At 36.4% G+C, this 21,381-nt stretch overlaps 2 protein-coding genes across 5 annotated transcripts in view; one reads left to right on the top strand and one right to left on the bottom strand.

Moving 5' to 3' along the window:
• PSPC1 (paraspeckle component 1) overlaps positions 1–17,678 on the top strand; it is a 127,848-nt gene extending 110,170 nt beyond the window's left edge. The window contains exons 9-11 of one of the 4 annotated variants that reach the window (XR_013174749.1): positions 12,429–12,530; positions 13,229–13,349; positions 15,145–17,678. The gene's annotated coding sequence lies outside the window, so the exon portion shown is untranslated. Of the gene's footprint in view, positions 1–12,428; positions 12,531–13,228 lie in introns of all 4 variants that reach the window. The other 3 variants (XR_013174750.1, XR_013174751.1, XR_013174748.1) reach the window with 3 other exon arrangements.
• The window catches only part of MPHOSPH8 (M-phase phosphoprotein 8), a 64,665-nt gene continuing 60,833 nt past the window's right edge, over positions 17,550–21,381 (bottom strand). Inside the window, exons 11-14 of the mRNA XM_077158776.1 lie at positions 20,813–20,967; positions 19,267–19,394; positions 18,423–18,506; positions 17,550–17,912 (exon numbers count right to left, since the gene is read on the bottom strand). Of these exons, the coding sequence (XP_077014891.1) occupies positions 17,871–17,912; positions 18,423–18,506; positions 19,267–19,394; positions 20,813–20,967 (409 nt within the window). The 3' untranslated portion in view covers positions 17,550–17,870. The remainder of the gene's footprint in view (positions 17,913–18,422; positions 18,507–19,266; positions 19,395–20,812; positions 20,968–21,381) is intronic.

The following is a 21,381-nucleotide window of genomic DNA, read 5'->3' as shown; positions in this document are numbered from 1 at the left end:
CTATTGGAAATCTCTTAGCCATTAAAAACTTCATTTTGTTGTCCCCACCCCCACCCCTTTTGTTCAAAAAGGCTTTCTTAATCCCATGATGCCAGGGCAAGGCTTATCTGTGGAAATCATGTTCCATGTTACTAGGGAGACTTAGACCCCTGAAGTCATGTCCTATGCAGGGAGGAGTGTAGTGGGTTTATTTTGCAGAGTTGGCTTAGAAAGGCCACATCTGGGCAACAAAAGAGGTTCTCTGGGGGTGAAATAAAACATATATATATATATATATATATATATATATATAATTAAACTCCTCCTTTGATCCTTCTCCCACTCTTTTGGGATATTTGGGTTATGCCTATTCTAACTTTTTCATGTTGGAAAGAGGTGTCGATAATGTGGGGTAAGGGCCTTGGAACAGCTGATGTTCTGGAGAGACTGGCCCCTCTGGATCTCAGGACTTCTCTGGCCTCGAAACCCATCTAGAGATTGTAGGTTTCTGGAATGTAATAATAGTGTATTAAACTTTTGTAGACTCTCTGATAGAGCCCCAGATGTTCTTTAGGGTCAACAGGAGTGGTTTCCTTGGGGATTTGGCAAATCATGGTAAATAGCAATATCTAACTGAAGCTTGTGTAAATAGCCTCTCCGCTATATTTGAACTCTCTTAGCCTCTGATAATCTTGTTTCTTTTCGCCTTTTTGGTTAGGAATGCATTGTTGATCCTCTAGGGCTGACTTGACTTTGGTTTTAAAAATCAACTTTCAACATGAACATTCTCAACGTATGAACATTCCATACTTGGTGTGCAATCATTGGCTCACAGTATCATCACATAGTTGTATATTCATCACCATGATCATTTCTCAGAACATTTACCTCACTCTAGAAAAAGAAATTAAAAAAAAAAAAACTACATACCATACCCCTTACCCCTCCCTCCCAATGACCACTAGTATTTCCCTCTACCAAATTTATTTTAATATGTATTCTCCCTATTATTTATTTTTAATCCATATTTTTTACTCATCTGTCCATACTATAGATAAAAGGAGTATCAGACACAAGGTTCACAATCACACAGTCACATTGTGAAAGCTATATCGTTGCATAGTCATCTTCAGGAAACATGGCTACTGGAACACAGCTCTGCAGTTTCAAGTACTTCCCTCTAGTCTCACTAATACACTTTAAACTAAAAAGGGTGTTATCTATATAATGCGTAAGAATAACCTCCAGGATAACCTCTCAACTCTATTTGTAATCTCTCAGCCACTGACACTTTATTTTGTCTCATCTCTCTCTTGCCCCTTTCAGTCAAGAAGGTTTTCTCAAACCCTTGATGATGAGTCCCAGCTCATTCTAGGATTTCTGTCCCACATTGCCAAGGAGATTAACACCCCTGGGAGTCATGTCCCACATAGAGAGAGGTAGGACAGTGAGTTTGCTTGCCTTGTTGGCTGAGAGATAGGCCATATCTGAGCCAACAAAAGAGGTTCTCTGGGGCTGCCTCTAGCTAGGCATAAGTTTTTTTTTGCATAGCAAAGCACGGGGAAATAAATTTAGGCCTAATTTTAAGTAGTCTTAGTTTATACTTTGTGGGAATAAGTTTCATATAAACAAACCCCAAGACTGAGGGTTTGGCCTATTGATTTTGTTGTCCTCACTGCTTGTGAGAATATCAGGCCTTCTCCAGATGGGGACGTTGAATGTTCCCTCTCTCACCATTCCCCCAAGAGGACTTTGCAAATATTTTTTATTCACTGTTTAAATCACTCTGGAATTTATCGGGGCATTACTCTGGACAAACCTACAAAATTTCATGCCCTACTCGAGGTTCCATGCACTTAAATGGTGTTCAATTAAACTGTCCGTATAAATTATCTGACTTGACTTTTTTTTTTTTAATTAATTAAAGAAAGAAAAAAAACAAATTAACCCAACATTTAGAAATCATTCCATTCTACATATGCAATCAGTAATTCTTAATATCATCACATAGATGCATGATCATCATTTCTTAGTACATTTGCATCGATTTAGAAGAGCTAGCAAAACAACAGAAAAAGATATAGAATGTTAATATAGAGAAAAAAATAAAAATAATAATAGTAAAAAAAAAAAAAGACGAACAGATAGACAAAAAAACCCCCTATAGCTCAGATGCAGTTTCATTCAGTGTTTTAACATGATTACTTTACAATTAGGTATTATTGTGCTGTCCATTTTTGAGTTTTTGTATCTAGTCCTGTTGCATAGTCTGTATCCCTTCAGCTGCAATCACCCATTATCTTACCCTGTATCTAACTCCTGCTGGACTCTGTTACCAATGAAATATTCCAAGTTTATTCTCAAATGTCAGTTCATATCAGTGGGACCATACAGTATTTGTCCTTTAGTTTTTGGCTAGACTCACTCAGCATAATGTTCTCTAGGTCCATCCATGTTATTACATGCTTCATAAGTTTATTCTGTCTTAAAGCTGCATAATATTCTATCGTATGTATATACCACAGTTTGTTTACCCACTCGTCTGTTGATGGACAATTTGGCTGTTTCCATCTCTTTGCAATTGTAAATAACACTGCTATAAACATTGGTGTGCAAATGTCCATTTGTGTCTTTGCCCTTAAGTCATTTGAGTAGATACCCAGCAATGGTATTGCTGGGTCATATGGCAATTCTATATTCAGCTTTTTGAGGAACCGCCAAACTGCCTTCCACAGTGGTTGCACCATTTGACATTCCCACCAACAGTGGATAAGTGTGCCTCTTTCTCCACATCCTCTCCAGCACTTGTCATTTTCTGTTTTGTTGATAATGGCCATTCTGGTGGGTGTGAGATGATATCTCATTGTGGTTTTAATTTGCATTTCTCTAATGGCCAGGGACATTGAGCATCTCTTCATGTGCCTCTTGGCCATCCATATTTCCTCTTCTGGTAGGTGTTTGTTCCAGTCTTTTTCCCATTTTGTAATTGGATTGGCTGTCTTTTTGTTGTTGAGTTGAACAATCTCTTTATGAATTCTGGATACTAGACCTTTATCTGATATGTCATTTCCAAATATTGTTTCCCCTTGTGTAGGCTGTCTTTCTACTTTCTTGATGAAGTTCTTTGATGCACAAAAGTGTTTAATTTTGAGGAGCTCCCATTTATTTATTTCCTTCTTCAGTGCTCTTGCTTTAGGTTTAAGGTCCATAAAACCGCATCCAATTGTAAGTTTCATAAGATATCTCCCTACATTTTCCTCTAACTGTTTTATGGTCTTAGACCTAATGTTTAGATCTTTGATCCATTTTGAGTTAACTTTTGTATAGGGTGTGAGATACGGGTCTTCTTTCATTCTTTTGCATATGGATATCCAGTTCTCTAGGCACCATTTATTGAACAGACTGTTCTGTCCCAGGTGAGGTAGCTTGACTGCCTTATCAAAGATCAAATGTCCATAGATGAGAGAGTCTATATCTGAGCACTCTATTCGATTCCATTGGTTGATATATCTATCATTATGCCAATACCATGCTGTTTTGACCACTGTGGCTTCATAATATGCCTTAAAGTCAGGCAGCGCGAGACCTCCAGTTTCGTTTTTTTTCCTCAAGATGTTTTTAGCAATTCGGGGCACTCTGCCCTTCCAGATACATTTGCTTATTGGTTTTTCTATTTCTGAAAAATAAGTTGTTGGGGTTTTGATTGGTATTGCATTGAATCTGTAGATCAATTTAGGTAGGATTGACATCTTAACTATATTTAGTCTTCCAATCCATGAACACGGTATGCCCTTCCATCTATTTAGGTCTTCTGGGATTTCTTTTAGCAGTTTTTTGTAGTTTTCTTTATATAGGTTTTTTGTCTCTTTAGTTAAATTTATTCCTAGGTATTTTATTCTTTTAGTTGCGATTGTAAATGGGATTCGTTTCTTGATTTCCCCCTCAGCTTGTTCACTACTAGTGTATAGAAATGCTACAGATTTTTGAATGTTGATCTGTAACCTGCTACTTTGCTGTACTCATTTATTAGCTCTAGTAGTTTTGTTGTGGATTTTTCCAGGTTTTCGACGTATAGTATCATATCGTCTGCAAACAGTGATAGTTTTACTTCTTCCTTTCCAATTTTGATGCCTTGTATTTCTTGTTCTTGTCTAATTGCTCTGGCTAGAACCTCCAACACAATGTTGAATAATAGTGGTGATAGTGGACATCCTTGTCTTGTTCCTGATCTTAGGGGGAAAGTTTTCAATTTTTCCCCATTGAGGATGATATTAGCTGTGCGTTTTTCATATATTCCCTCTATCATTTTAAGGAAGTTCCCTTATATTCCTATCTTTTGAAGTGTTTTCAACAGGAAAGGATGTTGAATCTTGTCAGATGCCTTCTCTGCATCAATTGAGATGATAATGTGATTTTTCTGCTTTGATTTGTTGATATGGTATGGTGTATTACATTAATTGATTTCTTATGTTGAACCATCCTTGCATACCTGGGATGAATCCTACTTGATCATGATGTATAATTCTTTTAATGTGTTGTTGGATACGATTTGCTAGAATTTTATTGAGGATTTTTACATATATGTTCGTTAGAGAGATTGGTCTGTAGTTTTCTTTTTTTGTAATATCTTTGCCTGGTTTTGGTATGAGGGTGATGTTGGCTTCATAGAATGAATTAGGTAGTTTTCCCTCCACTTCGATTATTTTGAAGAGTTTGAGGAGAGTTGGTACTAATTCTTTCTGGAATGTTTGGTAGAATTCACATGTGAAGCCGTCTGGTCCTGGACTTTTCTTTTTAGGAAGCTTTTGAATGACTTATTCAATTTCTTTACTTGTGATTGCTTTGTTGAGGTCATCTATGTCTTCTTGAGTCAAAGTTGGTTGTTCATGTCTTTCCAGGAACCCGTCCATCTCATCTAAATTGTTGTATTTATTAGCGTAAAGTTGTTCATAGTATCCTGTTATTACCTCCTTTATTTCTGTGAGGTCAGTAGTTGTGTCTCCTCTTCCATTTCTGATCTTATTTATTTGCGTCCTCTCTCTTCTTCTTTTTGTCAGTCTTGCTAAGGGCCCATCAATCTTATTGAGTTTCTCATAGAACCAACTTCTGGTCTTATTGATTTTCTCTATTGTTTTCATGTTTTCAATTTCATTTATTTCTGCTCTAATCTTTGTTATTTCTTTCCTTTTGCTTGTTTTGGGATTAGTTTGCTGTTCTTTCTCCAGGTCTTCCAAGTGGACAGTTAATTCCTGAATTTTTGCCTTTTCTTCTTTTCTGATATAGGCATTTAGGGCAATAAATTTCCCTCTTAGCACTGCCTTTGCTGCGTCCCATAAGTTTTGATATGTTGTGTTTTCATTTTCATTCGCCTCAAGGTATTTACTAATTTCTCTTGCAATTTCTTCTTTGACCCACTTGTTGTTTAAGAGTGTGTTGTTGAGCCTCCACGTATTTGTGAATTTTCTGGCACTCCGCCTATTATTGATTTCTACCTTCTTTCCTTTATGATCCGAGAAAGTGTTGTGTATGATTTCAATCTTTTTAAATTTGTTAAGACTTGCTTTGTGACCCAGCATATGGTCTATCTTTGAGAATGATCCATGAGCACTTGAGAAAAAGGTGTATCCTGCTGTTGTGGGATGTAATGTCCTATAAATGTCTGTTAAGTCTAGCTCATTTATAGTAATATTCAGATTCTCTATTTTTTTATTGATCCTCTGTCTAGATGTTCTGTCCATTGATGAGAGTCTCCATCTCAATTCAGTGAGTGAATTGAAGTCTCCAACTATTATGGTATATGCATCTATTTCCCTTTTCAGTGTTTGCAGTGTATTCCTCACGTATTTTGGGGCATTCTGGCTCGGTGCATAAATATTTATGATTGTTATGTCTTCTTGTTTAATTGTTCCTTTTATTAGTAGATAGTGTCCTTCTTTGCCTCTTTTAACTGTTTTACATTTGAAGTCTAATTTGTTGGATATTAGTATAGCTACTCCTGCTCTTTTCTGATTGTTATTTGTATGAAATATCTTTTCCCAGCCTTTCACTTTCAACCTATGTTTATCTTTGGGTCTAAGATGTGTTTCCTGTAGACAGCATATAGAAGGATCCTGTTTTTTAATCCATTCTGCCAGTCTATGTCTTTTGATTTGGGAATGCAGACCATTAACATTTAGTGTTATTACTGTTTGAATAATATTTTCCTCTACCATTTTTCCTTTTGTATTATATATATCATATCTGACTTTCCTTCTTTCTACACTCTTCTCCATACCTCTCTCTTCTGTCTTTTTGTATCTGACTCTAGTGCTCCCTTTAGTATTTCTTGCAGAGCTGGTCTCTTGGTCACAAATTCTCTCAGTGACTTTTTGTCTGAGAATGTTTTAATTTCTCCCTCATTTTTGAAGGACAGTTTTGCTGTATATAGGAATCTTGGTTGGCAGTTTTTCTCTTTTAGTAATTTAAATATATCATCCCACTGTCTTCTAGCTTCCATGGTTTCTGCTGAGAAATCTACACATAGTCTTATTGGGTTTCCCTTGTATGTGATGGATTGTTTTTCTCTTGCTGCTTTCAAGATCCTCTCTTTCTCTTTGACCTCTGACATTCTAACTAGTAAGTGTCTTGGAGAATGCCTATTTAGGTCTAATCTCTTTGCGGTGCGCTGCACTTCTTGGATCTGTAATTTTAGGTCTTTCATAAGAGTTGGGAAATTTTCAGTGATAATTTCTTCCATTGGTTTTTCTCCTCCTTTCCCCTTCTCTTCTCCTTCTGGGACACCCACAACACATATATTTGTGCGGTTCAAATTGTCCTTCAGTTTCCTGATCCCCTGTTCAAATTTTTCCATTCTTTTCCCTATAGTTTCTGTTTCTTTTTGGAATTCAGATGTTCCATCCTCCAAATCACTAATTCTATCTTCTGTCTCTTTAAATCTATCATTGTATGTATCCATTGTTTTTTCCATCTTTTCTACTTTATCCTTCACTTCCATAAGTTCTGTTTTTTTCAGTTTTTCTATTTCTTCTTTTTGTTCAGCCCACGTCTTCTTCATGTCTTCCCTCAATTTATCGATTTCGTTTTTGAAGAGGTTTTCCATTTCTGTTCGTATATTCAGCATTGGTTGTCTCAGTTCCTGTATCTCATTTGAACTATTGGTTTGTTCTTTTGATGGGGCCATATTTTCAATTTTCTGAGCGTGATCCGTTATCTTCTGCTGGCATCTGGGCATTTAGTCAGATTTCCCTGGGTGTTGGACCGAACAGGTTGAAAGATTTTTCTGTGAAATCTCTGGGTTCTGTTTTTCTTTTCCTGCCCAGTAGGTGGCGCTCGTGGCACATGTTTGTCTGTGGGTCCCACCAGTAAAAGGTGCTGTGGGTCCTTTAACTTTGGAAAACTCTCACCCTGGGGAAGGTTCACCAGCCGAAGCGTCTTGGAAGAGTGCCAGCTGGCCCGGGGATCCGAACGTGGGGAGGGTCGCCGGCTGCTGCAGCCTGGGAGAGCTCCCGTCCGAATCTCCTAGTCGGCCTGGGGTGCCAAGGGTGGCGGGAGGGCACCAGCCAGCCGCCGTGGCCCGGGAGAGTGCACCGTTACCAGCCGGACTGGGAAGTCACCTGTTTGGAAGGGACCGCGGTCACCGTTCTCCGCGGCCTGGGGATCTCCGATCCAATTCTCCCAGTTGGTCCAGGGGACTGCGCGGGGGGGGGGGGAGGGTGCCAGCCGCCACGGCTTGAGGGGACCGCCTGTCCAATTCTCTCAGGTGGCCCGGGAAGGAGGAAGGGAGGGACTCCGGCTGCTTGCCGCCCCGCCCGGGGAAGCCCGCGCCCCTCGGCGATCTCACTGGAGCGGGTTCTCTCAGCCAGTCAGCCATTCCAGGATGGGGTACGCTGTCTTTTTGATCCCTGTCATGGCTCCGGAAGCTGTTCTGTATCGTTTCTACTCCCCTAGTAGCTGTTCTGGAGGAGGAACTAAGATCCGCGCGTCTTACTAAGCCGCCGTCTTCTCCGGAAGTCCCTGACTTGACTCTTAAGCATAATTATAAGTAGATCTAGCTACTCCTTTGCAGGCATAAGTTTCAAGATCAATAGCATGTCTTATTAAATGGGGAGTCCTTATGAAAATTATTTCTTAAAAAACTTTTATTATGGTATCTGGCATGCAAATTTGGGTGGCCGTCCCAAACAAAGCCTTTTTAGTGTTTTTCTTCTATTGTTAATTTTCATTGTAAAAGGATCATATGAAAAATTAAACATGTTCAAAGAAAATTTTATTAATGTCTGTGTAATAACATTGTCTGCTTAATTGTTCAGTTAACCGAAATTGTATTCTAGTATGAAATATCATTTTTCATGAGTTGAAATTATATTCACAAAGCAGGATGACCTTGTGGATATTTTTATTGAGTATATAATAAGTTTGCTGCTTTTATGGGCATTTTTTCAACCTTCCTGGGAAATTATTTCCTTTGAATTTTACAACTTTAGTTTTCTGATATATCGTATCCTATCCTCCCATTCTTTTTTTCCGAAATGTGTGTTCTTTTTTACTTCAAGGGAGTATAATAAATAATAGTAGAATAAAACACCTCAGTGAAGACTGTACTGCTTGTTTTTTTCTGTGCTGAGAACTGCCTGCAATGGTATTGGTTTACTTATTACTTTAGCAGCCAGTATTGTGGTTTGTGCCCTTGTCACAAAGGCAGATGATCAAATTCAGTTGTGAACACTGTTGTGGTAGGGTAGTGTTTGATAACATGGCAAATACCCTACATCCCCGACTCCTACCCCTTGCATACTTCAGAACTTGTTTCTTGAAAAATATCCCCTGCTGTGAAATAGTGGGCATATTATTCAACAATGACCTTTTTTTTTTTTTTTTTTTTTTTTTAAAGGAAAGACAGAGAGAAGGAAGGAAGGATAGAAGGAAGGAAGAGAGGAAGAAAGGGAAACATCTTTTAAACATTTTCTTGTTTTATTGTATTCTGTTTCTCCGTTTTTTGTTACATGGGCTGGGGCCGGGAATCGAACCGAGGTCCTCCGGCATAGCAGGCAAGCACTTTGCCCGCTGAGCCACCGCGGCCCGCCCAACAATGACCTTTTGTTGTTGTGATTTTTTAAAAATATATAACAAACACAAACATTCTTATGATCATTCCGTTCTACATATATAATCAGTAATTCACAGTATCATCATGTAGTTGCATATTCATCATCATTATCATTTCTTAGAACATTCGCATCAATTCAAAAAAAAAAAGACAGAAAAAAATTCATACATACCATACCCCTTACCCCTCCCTTTTGTTGATCACTAGTATTTCAGTCTACTAAATTTTTTTTAACATTTGTTCCCCCTATTTATTTTTATTCCGTATGTTTTAGTCATCTGTTGATAAGGTAGATAAAAGGAGCATCAGACACAAGGTTTTCACAATCACATAGTTACATTGTGAAAGCTCTATCATTATACAATCGAAACATGGCTACTGGAACACAGCTCTACGTTTTCAGGCAGTTCCCCTCCAGCCTCCATTACATCTTGACTAACTAGGTGATATCTATTTAATGCGTAAGAATAGCCTCTAGGATGACCTCTCTACTCTGTTTGGAATTTCTCAGCCACTGACACTTTATTTTGTCTCATTTCACTCTTCCTCCTTTTAGTTGAGAAGGTTTTCTCAAACCCTTGATGCTGAGTACTAGCTCATTCTAGGATTCCTGTCCCACGTTGCCAGGAAGGTCCACACCCCTGGGAGTCATATCCCACGTAGACTGGGGAGGACAGTGAATTTGCTTGTTTCGTTGACTGGAGAGGGAGGCCACATATGAGCAACAAAAGAGATTATCTTGGGGGTGGCTCTTAGGCCTAATTTTAAATAGGCTTGACCTATCCTTTGCAGGATTAAGTTTCATATGAACAAACCCCAAGATTAGGTCCTCAGCCTATTGCTTTGGTATGCTTGTGAGAATATCAAGAATTCTCCATTTGGGGAAGTTGAATTTTCCCCCTTTCTCACCATTCCAAGGGGACTTTAGCAAGGCATTTTTAAAATGAGTCATTATTAAAATCTTATTTCTTGAAATTTATAAAATAAAATTTGTATATTGTAATTTTATTAAAAATTTACATAAAATTGCTCAACCCCTGCTCTCATTGGATTGTATGTTTTCTATATTCCACACAAAATACTTTTTCTTTTATCTTCCCATTTCTATACTTAAGGAGCTGCGGTGCAGCTCTGACATGGGTTTATTCAAACTCTCTTGAGGGAAATGAACTCTATCTGATGACTGACAGCAGCAGTGACCAGTAGAAGAGTGTGAACCTTGAGTGTCTGCCCCCTTTCTGGGAATAACATAAAGTAGGACGTCCAGTTTCAGTCAAACAAAATAGCTATAACTTCATCACTTCCCCTCCCCCTCGAGGCATTTGCAGATGGGTCATTACCCCAGGGAGGATGAAGAGAATACATACATTCCTTTCTTATGATGTACTTAATGTTATTTATAAGTTTTTACATAATACAGATTATATGTAATATATGACTCATAGTAGGTTTGTTTACTCTATGAAAAAGGGAATCTTCACTCATTCCAAGGTCAGGAGAATGTTAGGTACATTATTACTTTGTTTTTGTTGCATAGTTAACTGTTCCCTTTAAGGATATTGTATCATTTGTATTTTTTAAGTAATGTCATCAGAAAACCTTTATGTAGTAGTAGTGGTTTCCATTCTGACCACCTGAATGGCCTTTGGGTATGGTTAGAGGAGCCTTTTTTTCAGTCATGACAATGTTGGCATGGCAGGGATAAAATCAAACATTAATGTGCGTGTGGTTCTTACTGACCTGGTTTTACTCTAAAATAATTAATGACAGATCACTTGTGTCCAAACTAGTTTCATACCGTCTTTGTACAATTAGGCTGCAAGAAATCATTTGAAGATCTTTTGTTTTAATGGAATTATTGAATTTTGTTTCCATTATATGGCAGTTTTACTTTGGACATAACCACTGTTTAAGATCATAAAATGATAAACCCTTCTGACTTTGTGGGTCTACTTGGCAATTATTTTATTAGGGTTGATTATAATCTTAGGTGCCAAGTAAATCTGTTTATTTACTTGTAAGATTGCTTCTTTAAATTGATCTCTAGTGATTGTTTAAGAATGTTGAATACAATTATTAAAATAAGCCAACCTTTTCAAGACTATTGGTATATAGTAAATGGCTAAATTCTGGATAATACCTGTTTAACTTTCAGTAAAGTTAATGCTTTGTAAATTAAATTATTCTTTTTGAAAGTTATTAAGTTACTTAAAAATTTTACTAAGAAGGGTCAGACAATTCGGTTGTCCAGTTTAGTTCATGGTTTCATTTATTCTTGATAGCCTGATGAATTCAGAAACATGCTAAACAAATATCATGTGTAGTAGAATATCTGGTGGATAGAAATCTAAAAACAGTGTTTGTTAATTTATGTGATTCCTTTTTTAAAAAAGATATTTAAAGTTTTTAAATTGGGACTTTGGATCTTGTTGGATAACTGAGGTGCGTTAGAGGACTTAAGAATCCCTATGAATTATATATGGAATTTTGTTTACATGTACATATACATATATATGTATGTATGTAGTATATATATATATATACTAATATGTTTTTGCAGGAAATATCTTCATTTAAGTTCTCAAATAGGTGAATGGTCCCAAACAGGTTTTGAAAACGACACTGATCTATGCTGGTGATGATCCTTCTAGGTCATGTACCTCTAAGAGTTATCTGTATGTTTTTGTTAGTAGTCCTAAATTGTGATTGTATATTACTGTGCTATTTCATATTATCAAATAAACGTTTTGTAAAGATAGAAAACAGAAACCTGCTCCCTGAGGGAAATCTTGGCCACTGGTTTCCTTTCTGGAGAACATTTATCCAAAGTGTTAACTAGGGTAGGAGAGTTTTTGTTCTGATGAGGCACAACCAACAGGTACATATGCTTTACAGTATTAATACAAGATAATATAAAATCTAGTGGATACAGCAGGAAATCAGGATCCTTTGTAGGATTTGGATTATAAAGTCTATAGCTCTTGTATGTTAAGGACCAACAGTCTAGACAAAGGGAACCTAAGGAAATGAAAAGGAAAGCATTTAAGCAAAGCAGACTCTCAAGAGAAAAATTTGAAATCATTAGCATATTGAAAAGCGTTTTAGTGTCAATGATTTTATGGTGTTGATTCTAATACCAGAAGATAAAACTTGGCTGAATTTTCCATCAGTTCATGTTCTTTGAAGAAATTTGGGGCATTTTTGAAACAAAGGGAAAATCCTTTATTTATGGCATCTTTTTAGCTTGGTTGCTGTCAGCATTTCTGACAAAGGTTGAGAAAAAGAAACGTTAACAATTTTGCATTCGGTTTTTAAAATACTAAATATGATACTTTATTCCTAGGCTAATAAAAGAGAACACGGATGAAGGTACCTGAGATGTGGTTTCTGGTGTAATTCAGAAGAGTTTAAAGACTAGGAATGTTGGAATCATATTTCTTTACAGGTTAGTTCTTCTGTGTTCATTAATTTTGAATGGCTCATGGAATATTCCTGTCTTAGTTTTAACCATTTTTTATTTTAATCTTTATTCGAGTATAATGAGCATATGGAATGCCACAGTGTTTTGGGTTAATGGACTAGTTAGAAGCTGAATTTGAAACCATTTGGGCTCTATCTGCCTTATAACTGAGACCCCAGTATCACTGTTGTTGCTTCCAAGCATGTTTGGAAGTTTTTATAGCTCCATAGTGCCATTCTCTTTTCTCCATGTTAATGCTATGTATATTTGTTTTTAGTAAATTTGGAATTAGAAATGACATTTTAAGCAGGTCTTATTTATAGAGAAAACAACATTCCTTGTAAAATTTCAAGTAATCTCAAACCTTAAAGTTTAGTCTTACGGGCCATTTGAATAAAAATGATGATATAGTCTCATAAAATCACACCTATGCTAGGTTACCTGCTCCATCTCCCCCTTGCTTCTTTCCCCTTTTTTAGAAGCCGCAATTTTTCTAAAATCTTGTATTATGTCAGGCAACCATGTGAACATTTACACTCGGCATCTTTATGTGATCTCTATCAAGATTTTGATGGTGTTACTGTCATCCTAATAAATCCACAAAGTGTTATTTTAAGTCTAAACTTTCTAACTATCTAAAGTGGTGATGATAAACAATTGTTTTGTACTCTTGGTACTAAAAGTGTGATGCCAGGGACGAGGATCATCAGCATCACCTGGAGCTTCTTTGAAATGGAATCTCAGGACATAACAGATCTACTGAATGAGAATCTGCATTTTAACAAGATCCCGAGGGATTTGTTGGTACGTTGAGAAGCACTGACATATACTGTACCTTTAAGGAAAAATTCCACCATTTGAAAGTCTAACACCCACCCCATGTAACACAAATATATTGGTTGTTTTTGAATACTATTACTCAGTTTCTAGAACACTGATATTGTGGTACCTGGCCCAGGACTTGGGAGATTAATAGCCATCTCTTAATGTGTCTCAGGCTTCTCTGAAGGATGCGCCCAACAATGTTTTTTTTTTTTCTGAAGCCCTCAAGATGATTCTGGAAACTACTAGAGAACCACTGACCTAGAGAATTATTAGAGCATTCCTTGATGGTTATTGGATATTCTGTTGGGGTTATCGTTGCAAACTGCTTTATATTTATGTCCTGCAAATAAGATTTGAAAACATCTCAAAATTATGGGTAGGGAAAAAAACCCAAAGCTGTGGCATTATGTGGCCATCAAAGACAAAGGGAGGTACACAGAGAAAGAAACCTACTATAAGCTTCTCAAGTGAATTTATATTGCAATTTTGGCATTTTACATTTTTTTTTACGAAGTGAGAAAACTATTTCCAATTTCTGCTTTTCACTGTGGATTTTATTTTCAAGTCAGTGAAATAAAACATTCATTCCAATAAAGAAAATTTTAATTAAAAAATAAAACCTGAAAACATATTTAGTTTTAGTAAAAGTGACAATGAACCTGTTTTTTATTATGAAGAGGTAAGAAGCTGCCATTTCTATAGCAGTTTCCTCAAAACCTTAATAACGAAAAATGTCAATTATCTTTTTAGCCTGTCCTTTAAGTAAAGTAGTGGTTGAAATAAACCAATATTCCAATTTTTTTAAAACGGCTTATTAAAATACTTTACTGACCTTCACCCCAAATCTGACTTGAGAGACCTGGGGCGGGGCCTAAGAATTGTGTATTTTGAAGGTGATGGCTTATGCTACTCAGGTCTAGAGATTGTACTGAGAAGTCACTGCTTTATGTTACTAGCTCATTGAACTCTCATCAGCTCAATAATAAAATAACTACCTTAAATACATGTAGAGAAGAAAATGAAATTTGATTTTATACGTCAGATACACTAATTCTGTCATGTAATATCTTTCAGGTCTGCTGCTCAGTGATTCTAGCCCAGCAATTTTCTCTATAGAAAAATATACTGTGAAATTAATTCCTGTTTGCTAATAAAGAACTATTTTTCTGTTGAATCATTTTGTGGAAGAAATGCTTTCAGTGATACAGGAGAGACAATCCAGAAAGCAAAGATTTCATTTGTGAATTTATTATGGTTATATGAGTAATCAAAACACTTTACATTTTAAAATATGCCTCAGGCGCATTTTGTGTGGTTAAGATTCCTGGAATTGTGTGAATTTATATTCCTATTTTCCCTGTTTTAAAAAAATGTATGTTGCCTACCCCTTGGCACAGTGGTAGTCTTGCTGGTTAATGTTGGAAGGTATTATGGCTGGAGCCCACAAAATCAGATTAACAACACCCTGTTCAACTTTCTGTTACTGATAACCATTAGAGGGATTTTTATTCTCTCTTTTCAGTTCTCAATTTTGGGAAAGTCCTTTAGGACTTAGGTAAGGAAACAAATTCATTATAGAAATTTGCCATTGTTCTATCACAGTATGAGTTTTGACTCAAGGAGAACAAATAAGGGGATACATGAGCAAAGGCAAATATAAATTGTTCTGATAGAAAAATAATTTTCCTATTCCAAATTAAGCTGATGGGGTTTCCCATCTTGCAAGATGAACAAATGACTATTTCCTGATTTTGTTGTATTTTATTCGCCATAGGGTTACGATATCATGACAGTGTTTTTGGAGAAAGAAGTCAAATAGCATCTGCATTATTAGCACAGAACATAATTGCCTTCCAAGTTCAGTAAGTAAAGCCGTATGGATTCCATTAGTGGTGCTCCATCTGTATTTACTTAGATTTGAGATCAATAAAGTTTTATAACTGTAAAATAATTTGGGGGGTTATTTAATCCTGAAAAATAAAAAGTAAAAATATATATATATATATATATATATATATATATATATATATTTTAACAAAAAGCAGTACCTGAGCTCATGGCAAATGGTACAAATTTGTGAATCAGGATGTGAGTGACTTCTTAGAACAATTTTGTATTCCTGTACTGAAACCAAACTACCCTTGTATGCATTTGTAATTGTATGACATTTGTTGAATCCCTCTTTTGTATTAGGTATTGAAGATGTTACATTCATTAGAGTAAACCAGTGTTGAGTGTTACAATGCATTACAGCAACTGAACAACCAAATATGTAAATATAGTTGTTGCCTCACTATATATTGAAAAAGAGTTAACAGCAGAGAAATGTCCTATTTTTTTGTTTTTGTCATGGGCAGGCTCTGGGAATTGAACCCGGGTCTCTATCATGGCAGAGAAATGTCTTTTTAAAAATTAAAGCTGAAGAAACAGATTTGTGGTAATTGTTTTTTAGTGATCTTGAATGGCTGTGATTTGATTGTCTGCTCAGTCAAGAGCTTGTCCTTGTCCTGTGTTACATTCCTCAGTTTTATTTCTATATTGTACATTTGTTTGTAGCTATACAAAGAGATTTCTTTGGTCTTGAACTGAAGTACTAAGGTCTCACTGAAGTTAATGTATATAAACCATGAGGTGTTGGTTGACAGTTGCTTTGTTTCCCAACGAAATCACTGCCCATACTTTCTATAATAGTTTACATAAATGCCAAAGTTATATAGTTATCTGCAATGTGTGACAGAATTGATTCGAATCCTCTTCTTCCTTAAGAAAAAACAGAACTTTCAGTATTTATTTATTTTAGGGGGGTTGCAGGGTCCGGGAATCAAACCTGGGTCTCCCGAATGGAAGGCGGGCATTCTACCACTGAACTACCTGCGCACCCCAGCATTTAGTTTTCACAACTCATTTGAGGACCTGCCTTTAAAGAAGTTTAAAGCAACATGGCTATGCATTGTTTTCCTGGTAGGTACCTAATTGTGTAAATTACCAGCACACCTGGCACAAATGATAAAAGCTGAGATTTAGACACCTTTATGTAAAGCTGTCATGTATTTTCATATTTTTCTTTCCATGACCCTGCTTCAGTCAGACAAACTTGGCACATTTTTTTTCACTTTTGCAAATAAGCCTTTTTGTTCACCTTTCCTTCCTGTAGTCTCATACTTGATTTCATAGCATTTTTATTTCTCAATACTAAATTCCTAAACAAATAGATAGGCTCTCCTCTTGGTTTATAACTCTTATCTCCTTATTGTGTTACTAATAATGCTTGTATTTTAGGATGTTCCTGTAAGGCTATTCCTATTCTGGGGATAATTCTAAGATAACACAAATTTTATGTGTAATTGACCAGGAGTACTATCTGTTTTTTTTTTTCCCCTAGAAAGCAGTGAATAGTTTCAGTACTTGAACATGATACCATTAGTTGAAAAAGCCCAATCCCAATTGCCATCTATATAGAAAGCTGTATTTTTACATATCCACCTTGTTTTGAAGTCCTGAGACTCCAGATACAATGAGAAGAAAAAAGATCACCATTGAGTAAATGTAGGAAAAGGCAGTTTGGGGATATGAATTTAATCCAATTATAAATTAATTGGGAACTAAAATTGTAAACTTTTCCATATTTTAAACTGAGCTTGACAGATTGGTATTTGCAAATTATTTCTCAAAATAACATAGGAGTTATATACTTGTGAGCAGTAAATTAAACAGAGCAACACTGTAACATGGAAGTGAATTAGTAACCAGGATAGCAAGGTATGGCTAAGCCTTTCCAGTTTTTGAAAGTAGGGGCAAAGGACCTGGCTTTTCAAAATTACTTAATGAATTCCAGAAACAGATAAATGTTTACAATTAATATTAGTGCTCTGAATGCTCTGGTTTATTATGTTCTCTGCAAAAGCTTTTCAAAGGATAAACAATTTTTTTTTGCTCAGGATCTGTTGCAGGGGTATATTAGAAATAGATCATGATTATCTCCTTCTCTTGCCTTGTGCCTACCAAGTTAAAAGTCTTATTCGGGAGTAGCAAGTCTACACTTAACTTTATTTGGTACTTGGTAACTTAAATGCAACATGCTCCCCTTGCTGTTAGCAAATGAAATCTTTACACTTGATTTTTTTCTTTTTCCTTTTTTTTTGCACAGAAATTTGCCAGGGCTAGTAGAAAACTACAATGTAGCTAAAGGTTTTCTTTAATCTTCTTAAATAATCCTTGTACATACCACTCCACATTGTGGAAAAACTGAATTGTGCAGTCTGGGCACCAAAACATTGAGATCTCAGAGTCCGGGCACAAGAATGTCCATCTATATTTTATATCAGAACAACCCTGTCCCATTTTATATTGTATGACAATGACAGGCCTTAGACTGCAAGAGGTTTTTGCAAAGGAATCTTTCCATATAAACGTGTTAGATGTGCCAGAAGAATTTCAAGCTGCTTCCAAGAGAGTATTTAGAAATTGCTCTGAAAATAGCTCCATCACAATCCTGTTTGGTCACTGCAGCTGTACTCTGTATGCACCTATTAGCAACTTAACCTAGAGAGAGAAAAAATTAAAAACATGTATCAGTACAGAAGTAAAGAGCTCCCCTTTTCTGGAAGGAGAACAAAAAAAACATAACCAAGACTTGTTTATCCTACTTGGCAACATTTAAACTTAGTGTTGTTTCTACTGGTTCAGTATGTTAATAGTAAAGAAATTCCAAGTGCTTACAATTTGATCTTAGGCTATTTTATATTATTAGATAGACTTTTACAAGGGAGATTTTTACAAGGGAAGGTTAGCTGAATGACCTAATGTGATGGCTATTAAAAATACCAAAGTCTCCTACAGAACTTTTCTAGAAGTGGATTCTCATTCTTAACATTTGTCTGTTGATATATTTCATTAGACAAAGTCTTGATTCATACACTGCTTTGCTACTCTAGGGAGTGCATGTCTCTGGATATACACTTCTCTCCACAAAGACCAAGGAACACAACATTCTTCTTAGTGTAGCTAGCTGAGTACTTGAGTATATACTAAGTATAAGAAAAGAATTTTCACCTTAGCAGAGGGTGCTTCTGTCAATCTCATAAAAAGTTTATTGAGGCCTGCAACAGGACTGAAGGAATAAACAAAATGACTATCCTAGGGTAGAAATAGACAAAGTCAGTATTTCTTCAGAGAAACCTCTACATTTTGAAACCATTAAAGTCTATGACCTTATTTTATTAGAGACCAGAAACCTTTAAGCACAAAATTTATAAGTTACACAACTGAAGTTTTTAAAATGCTATGATTTTATCTTTTTCTCAATTTATTAAAAATATGCAAATTACAAGCATGATTTATCTAGAAAAACTACTGAATACCCAGATAAATCTTGGGTTTAGAATGCATCATGAGTATTAAAAATATTCATGGGTACTTCAGTATAAGGAAAGAACTGTAAATATGGCAGATTTGATCATCATATATTTATATATAATTTGATCATATATTTTTAACATGAATTTTTAAAAATCAAAATGTTTAATGAGTTAAAATAATACACTAAGACTAAGCATAAGTACAAGCAATGTTAATAAAGTGATTGTATTTAGTGCTGAAAGAATAAACTTTTCTTGTTATTTGGATTTTCCAACTTTTCTTTGAATATTTGGCAGTCTTTTTCTATAGGAATTTATATTCAGAATAATGTTGGTTCTAAGACATGGTAAGCATAATTTGAGACATAAGATTTAGGATAACTTTATAGTTTTTTCACCATTCCCAACAAGTGTTACTGAATTTTAACTACTGTATTCTATCAAAACACAGGAATTTTTATGAAGTCACAATAAATCACTATGCTTTTTAATTAGAATAATTTAGTTTTTCAGCACTAAACTACTATAGAAAATCTTACCAGAAAAACAGGAAGTTGAAATTTGTCATTTAAAACTACAGCTTGTACACTGCAAGGTCCACAGAGCCGGGCAATAACTTCTTTACCCAGAAAGTTTGCATGAAAAATGAACAGCAGAATGCCAGAGCCTGAATGAGGGAGATGCAAACAAAAAAAAGTTTCATTACAAAGAAACAGTCACCCAGGGCCAGTGTGTCCCTAGTTAATAACTTGGAGGGAGGAACATTAAATAAAACGGGTTGCCTAAAAGAGGCCTGGGTGACACCCAACTCACTTAAATATGCTTTTCTACACTAAAGTTTTTTTCTTTTTACACAAGTTGCTGCTGAGTACATAAACGTCCATGGGTATTTCTACAGTCGTTATCTTTGGGTGCAGGATCAAGTAATTTTCCATCTTCCATACATTTCGCCTCTATAAGGACAGTCTCAGCTCTACTGTGAAATACTCAGTTGGGACACAGCCTATAAGAAGCTGAAAGGCTGAGTAATACTGGTCTAGACAGGACAGAAGTCCAGACACAAACTGTGAGTCAGCACTGAGATCCTATTAGTAAGTCTCTTCATTAAGGTTGTATGTATATTTCTAGCAACCAAAATGCGTTAGCTCTAAGGGAGATGTTTCACTGGTAGATTTTACCAACAAATTAGTGAATTATATATATTTACTTAATAAAAGCTAAGAGTTGTTTTATGATGAGTTTTTCTTCAGCCAAACTGTTTTAAACAAGACTTGCAGTTTTCAAGAGCCAACCCCCCTCAAATGGTCAAGATCAGTGTTTCTTAAGCTTTAATATTTACAAATCACTCGGGCATCTTCTAAGGAATTGACCGTGATTTAGTAGGTCTGGGGTTGGCACCTAAGAATCTATATTTCTGACAAATGCTCAGATGCTACTAATGTCGCTGGTCTGCAGGACCCTGCTCTGAGCAACAGAATAGTAAAATTTGAGGATGGCAAGGCATCTTCGTGTGGTGAGACTGCAAGTGAATACCATTTCTGGACATGTGCAACTCCAACAAATCTGTCCAGGCACAGTAGATAAAACACATGGAATTGTATATGCACACATTAAATAAACAGCCCATCCCAGGCTTGCCTCCCTATCTGGCATTGCTATGAGCCAGCTGGAGGGTGGGGACTCTTACTAACAAAACAAAAGCTGAGTCCAGCTTTCTTTCTTCGGGCAGAGGCAGTGAGTGTTATTTATCTCCACTTGGTATCTGTAGCATGTGTCCCAGAAGTGGCCATGGTCTTGCCTGAAAAAGCCATTGTTAAGCACAGGCTTGGAAGCAAAACTGAAGCTGCCTTCTCTTGCCCCAAAAGCTTTACTATGGGGCAACACATTCACCTAACATCCATTAGTACTATCTTTTCCTCACTGTCACCTGATTTTTAGTGAGTGCTGACAAAGTGCTTTATGAACTGCCTCAAAATCACCTGGGTAGTTAGTGGCTTTCGGGGTTTCTTGATAACTATCTTAATCATTATACTTAATGGAATATTCTTAAGATTTTGTTCAAGGAAATGGTTCTGACAGGCTTACCTTCTGGTATGTTCTGTGGGGGGTTGTAATTGAAATCTGTTGAAAAATCTGGTCCCTCACAGAGACGATGACAAGCTATTGGAAAAACTGGTTCTAGCAGCGTAAGACGCTCTTCAAAGTACTCCTTTATCGTCTGTTCTGCTACTCTTGAAAGTCTTTAACATGAGTTAGTAAAAGTTGTCAATATTAATGTAGAAAAGAACCATGAGCCATAAGTTTATTATACTGCTGATACCAGTGAGGCCTCTCTGATCCGACTTCTTATAAAAACTGCAGCCCAGCCCTCATCTTGCTCCCTTGTCATTTCTTTTTAGTTCTTAGCCCCCAGCATTTGGCACACTATAAAACTGTCTAGTTCTCTATCTCCTCTCACAGGAACTCCAGGAGTATGAAAAGCCACAACTGAATCATGTTTTCAGGCCTGGCACATAGATGGCACTCAATACCTATTTGTTGAATGAATGAATGATGAAATTGGGATAACCGACTCATTTGGTTTGTGTGGAACATTTTGGTTTTAGTAGTGTAAGACAGTCCTGACTACCAGGAACTCAGTTCCAGGCAAAGCC

The sequence above is a fragment of the Tamandua tetradactyla genome, chromosome 4, assembly GCF_023851605.1.
Source record: "Tamandua tetradactyla isolate mTamTet1 chromosome 4, mTamTet1.pri, whole genome shotgun sequence".
In the NCBI taxonomy this organism is placed as follows: domain Eukaryota; kingdom Metazoa; phylum Chordata; class Mammalia; order Pilosa; family Myrmecophagidae; genus Tamandua; species Tamandua tetradactyla.
This window is presented reverse-complemented; position numbering and strand designations above follow the sequence as displayed.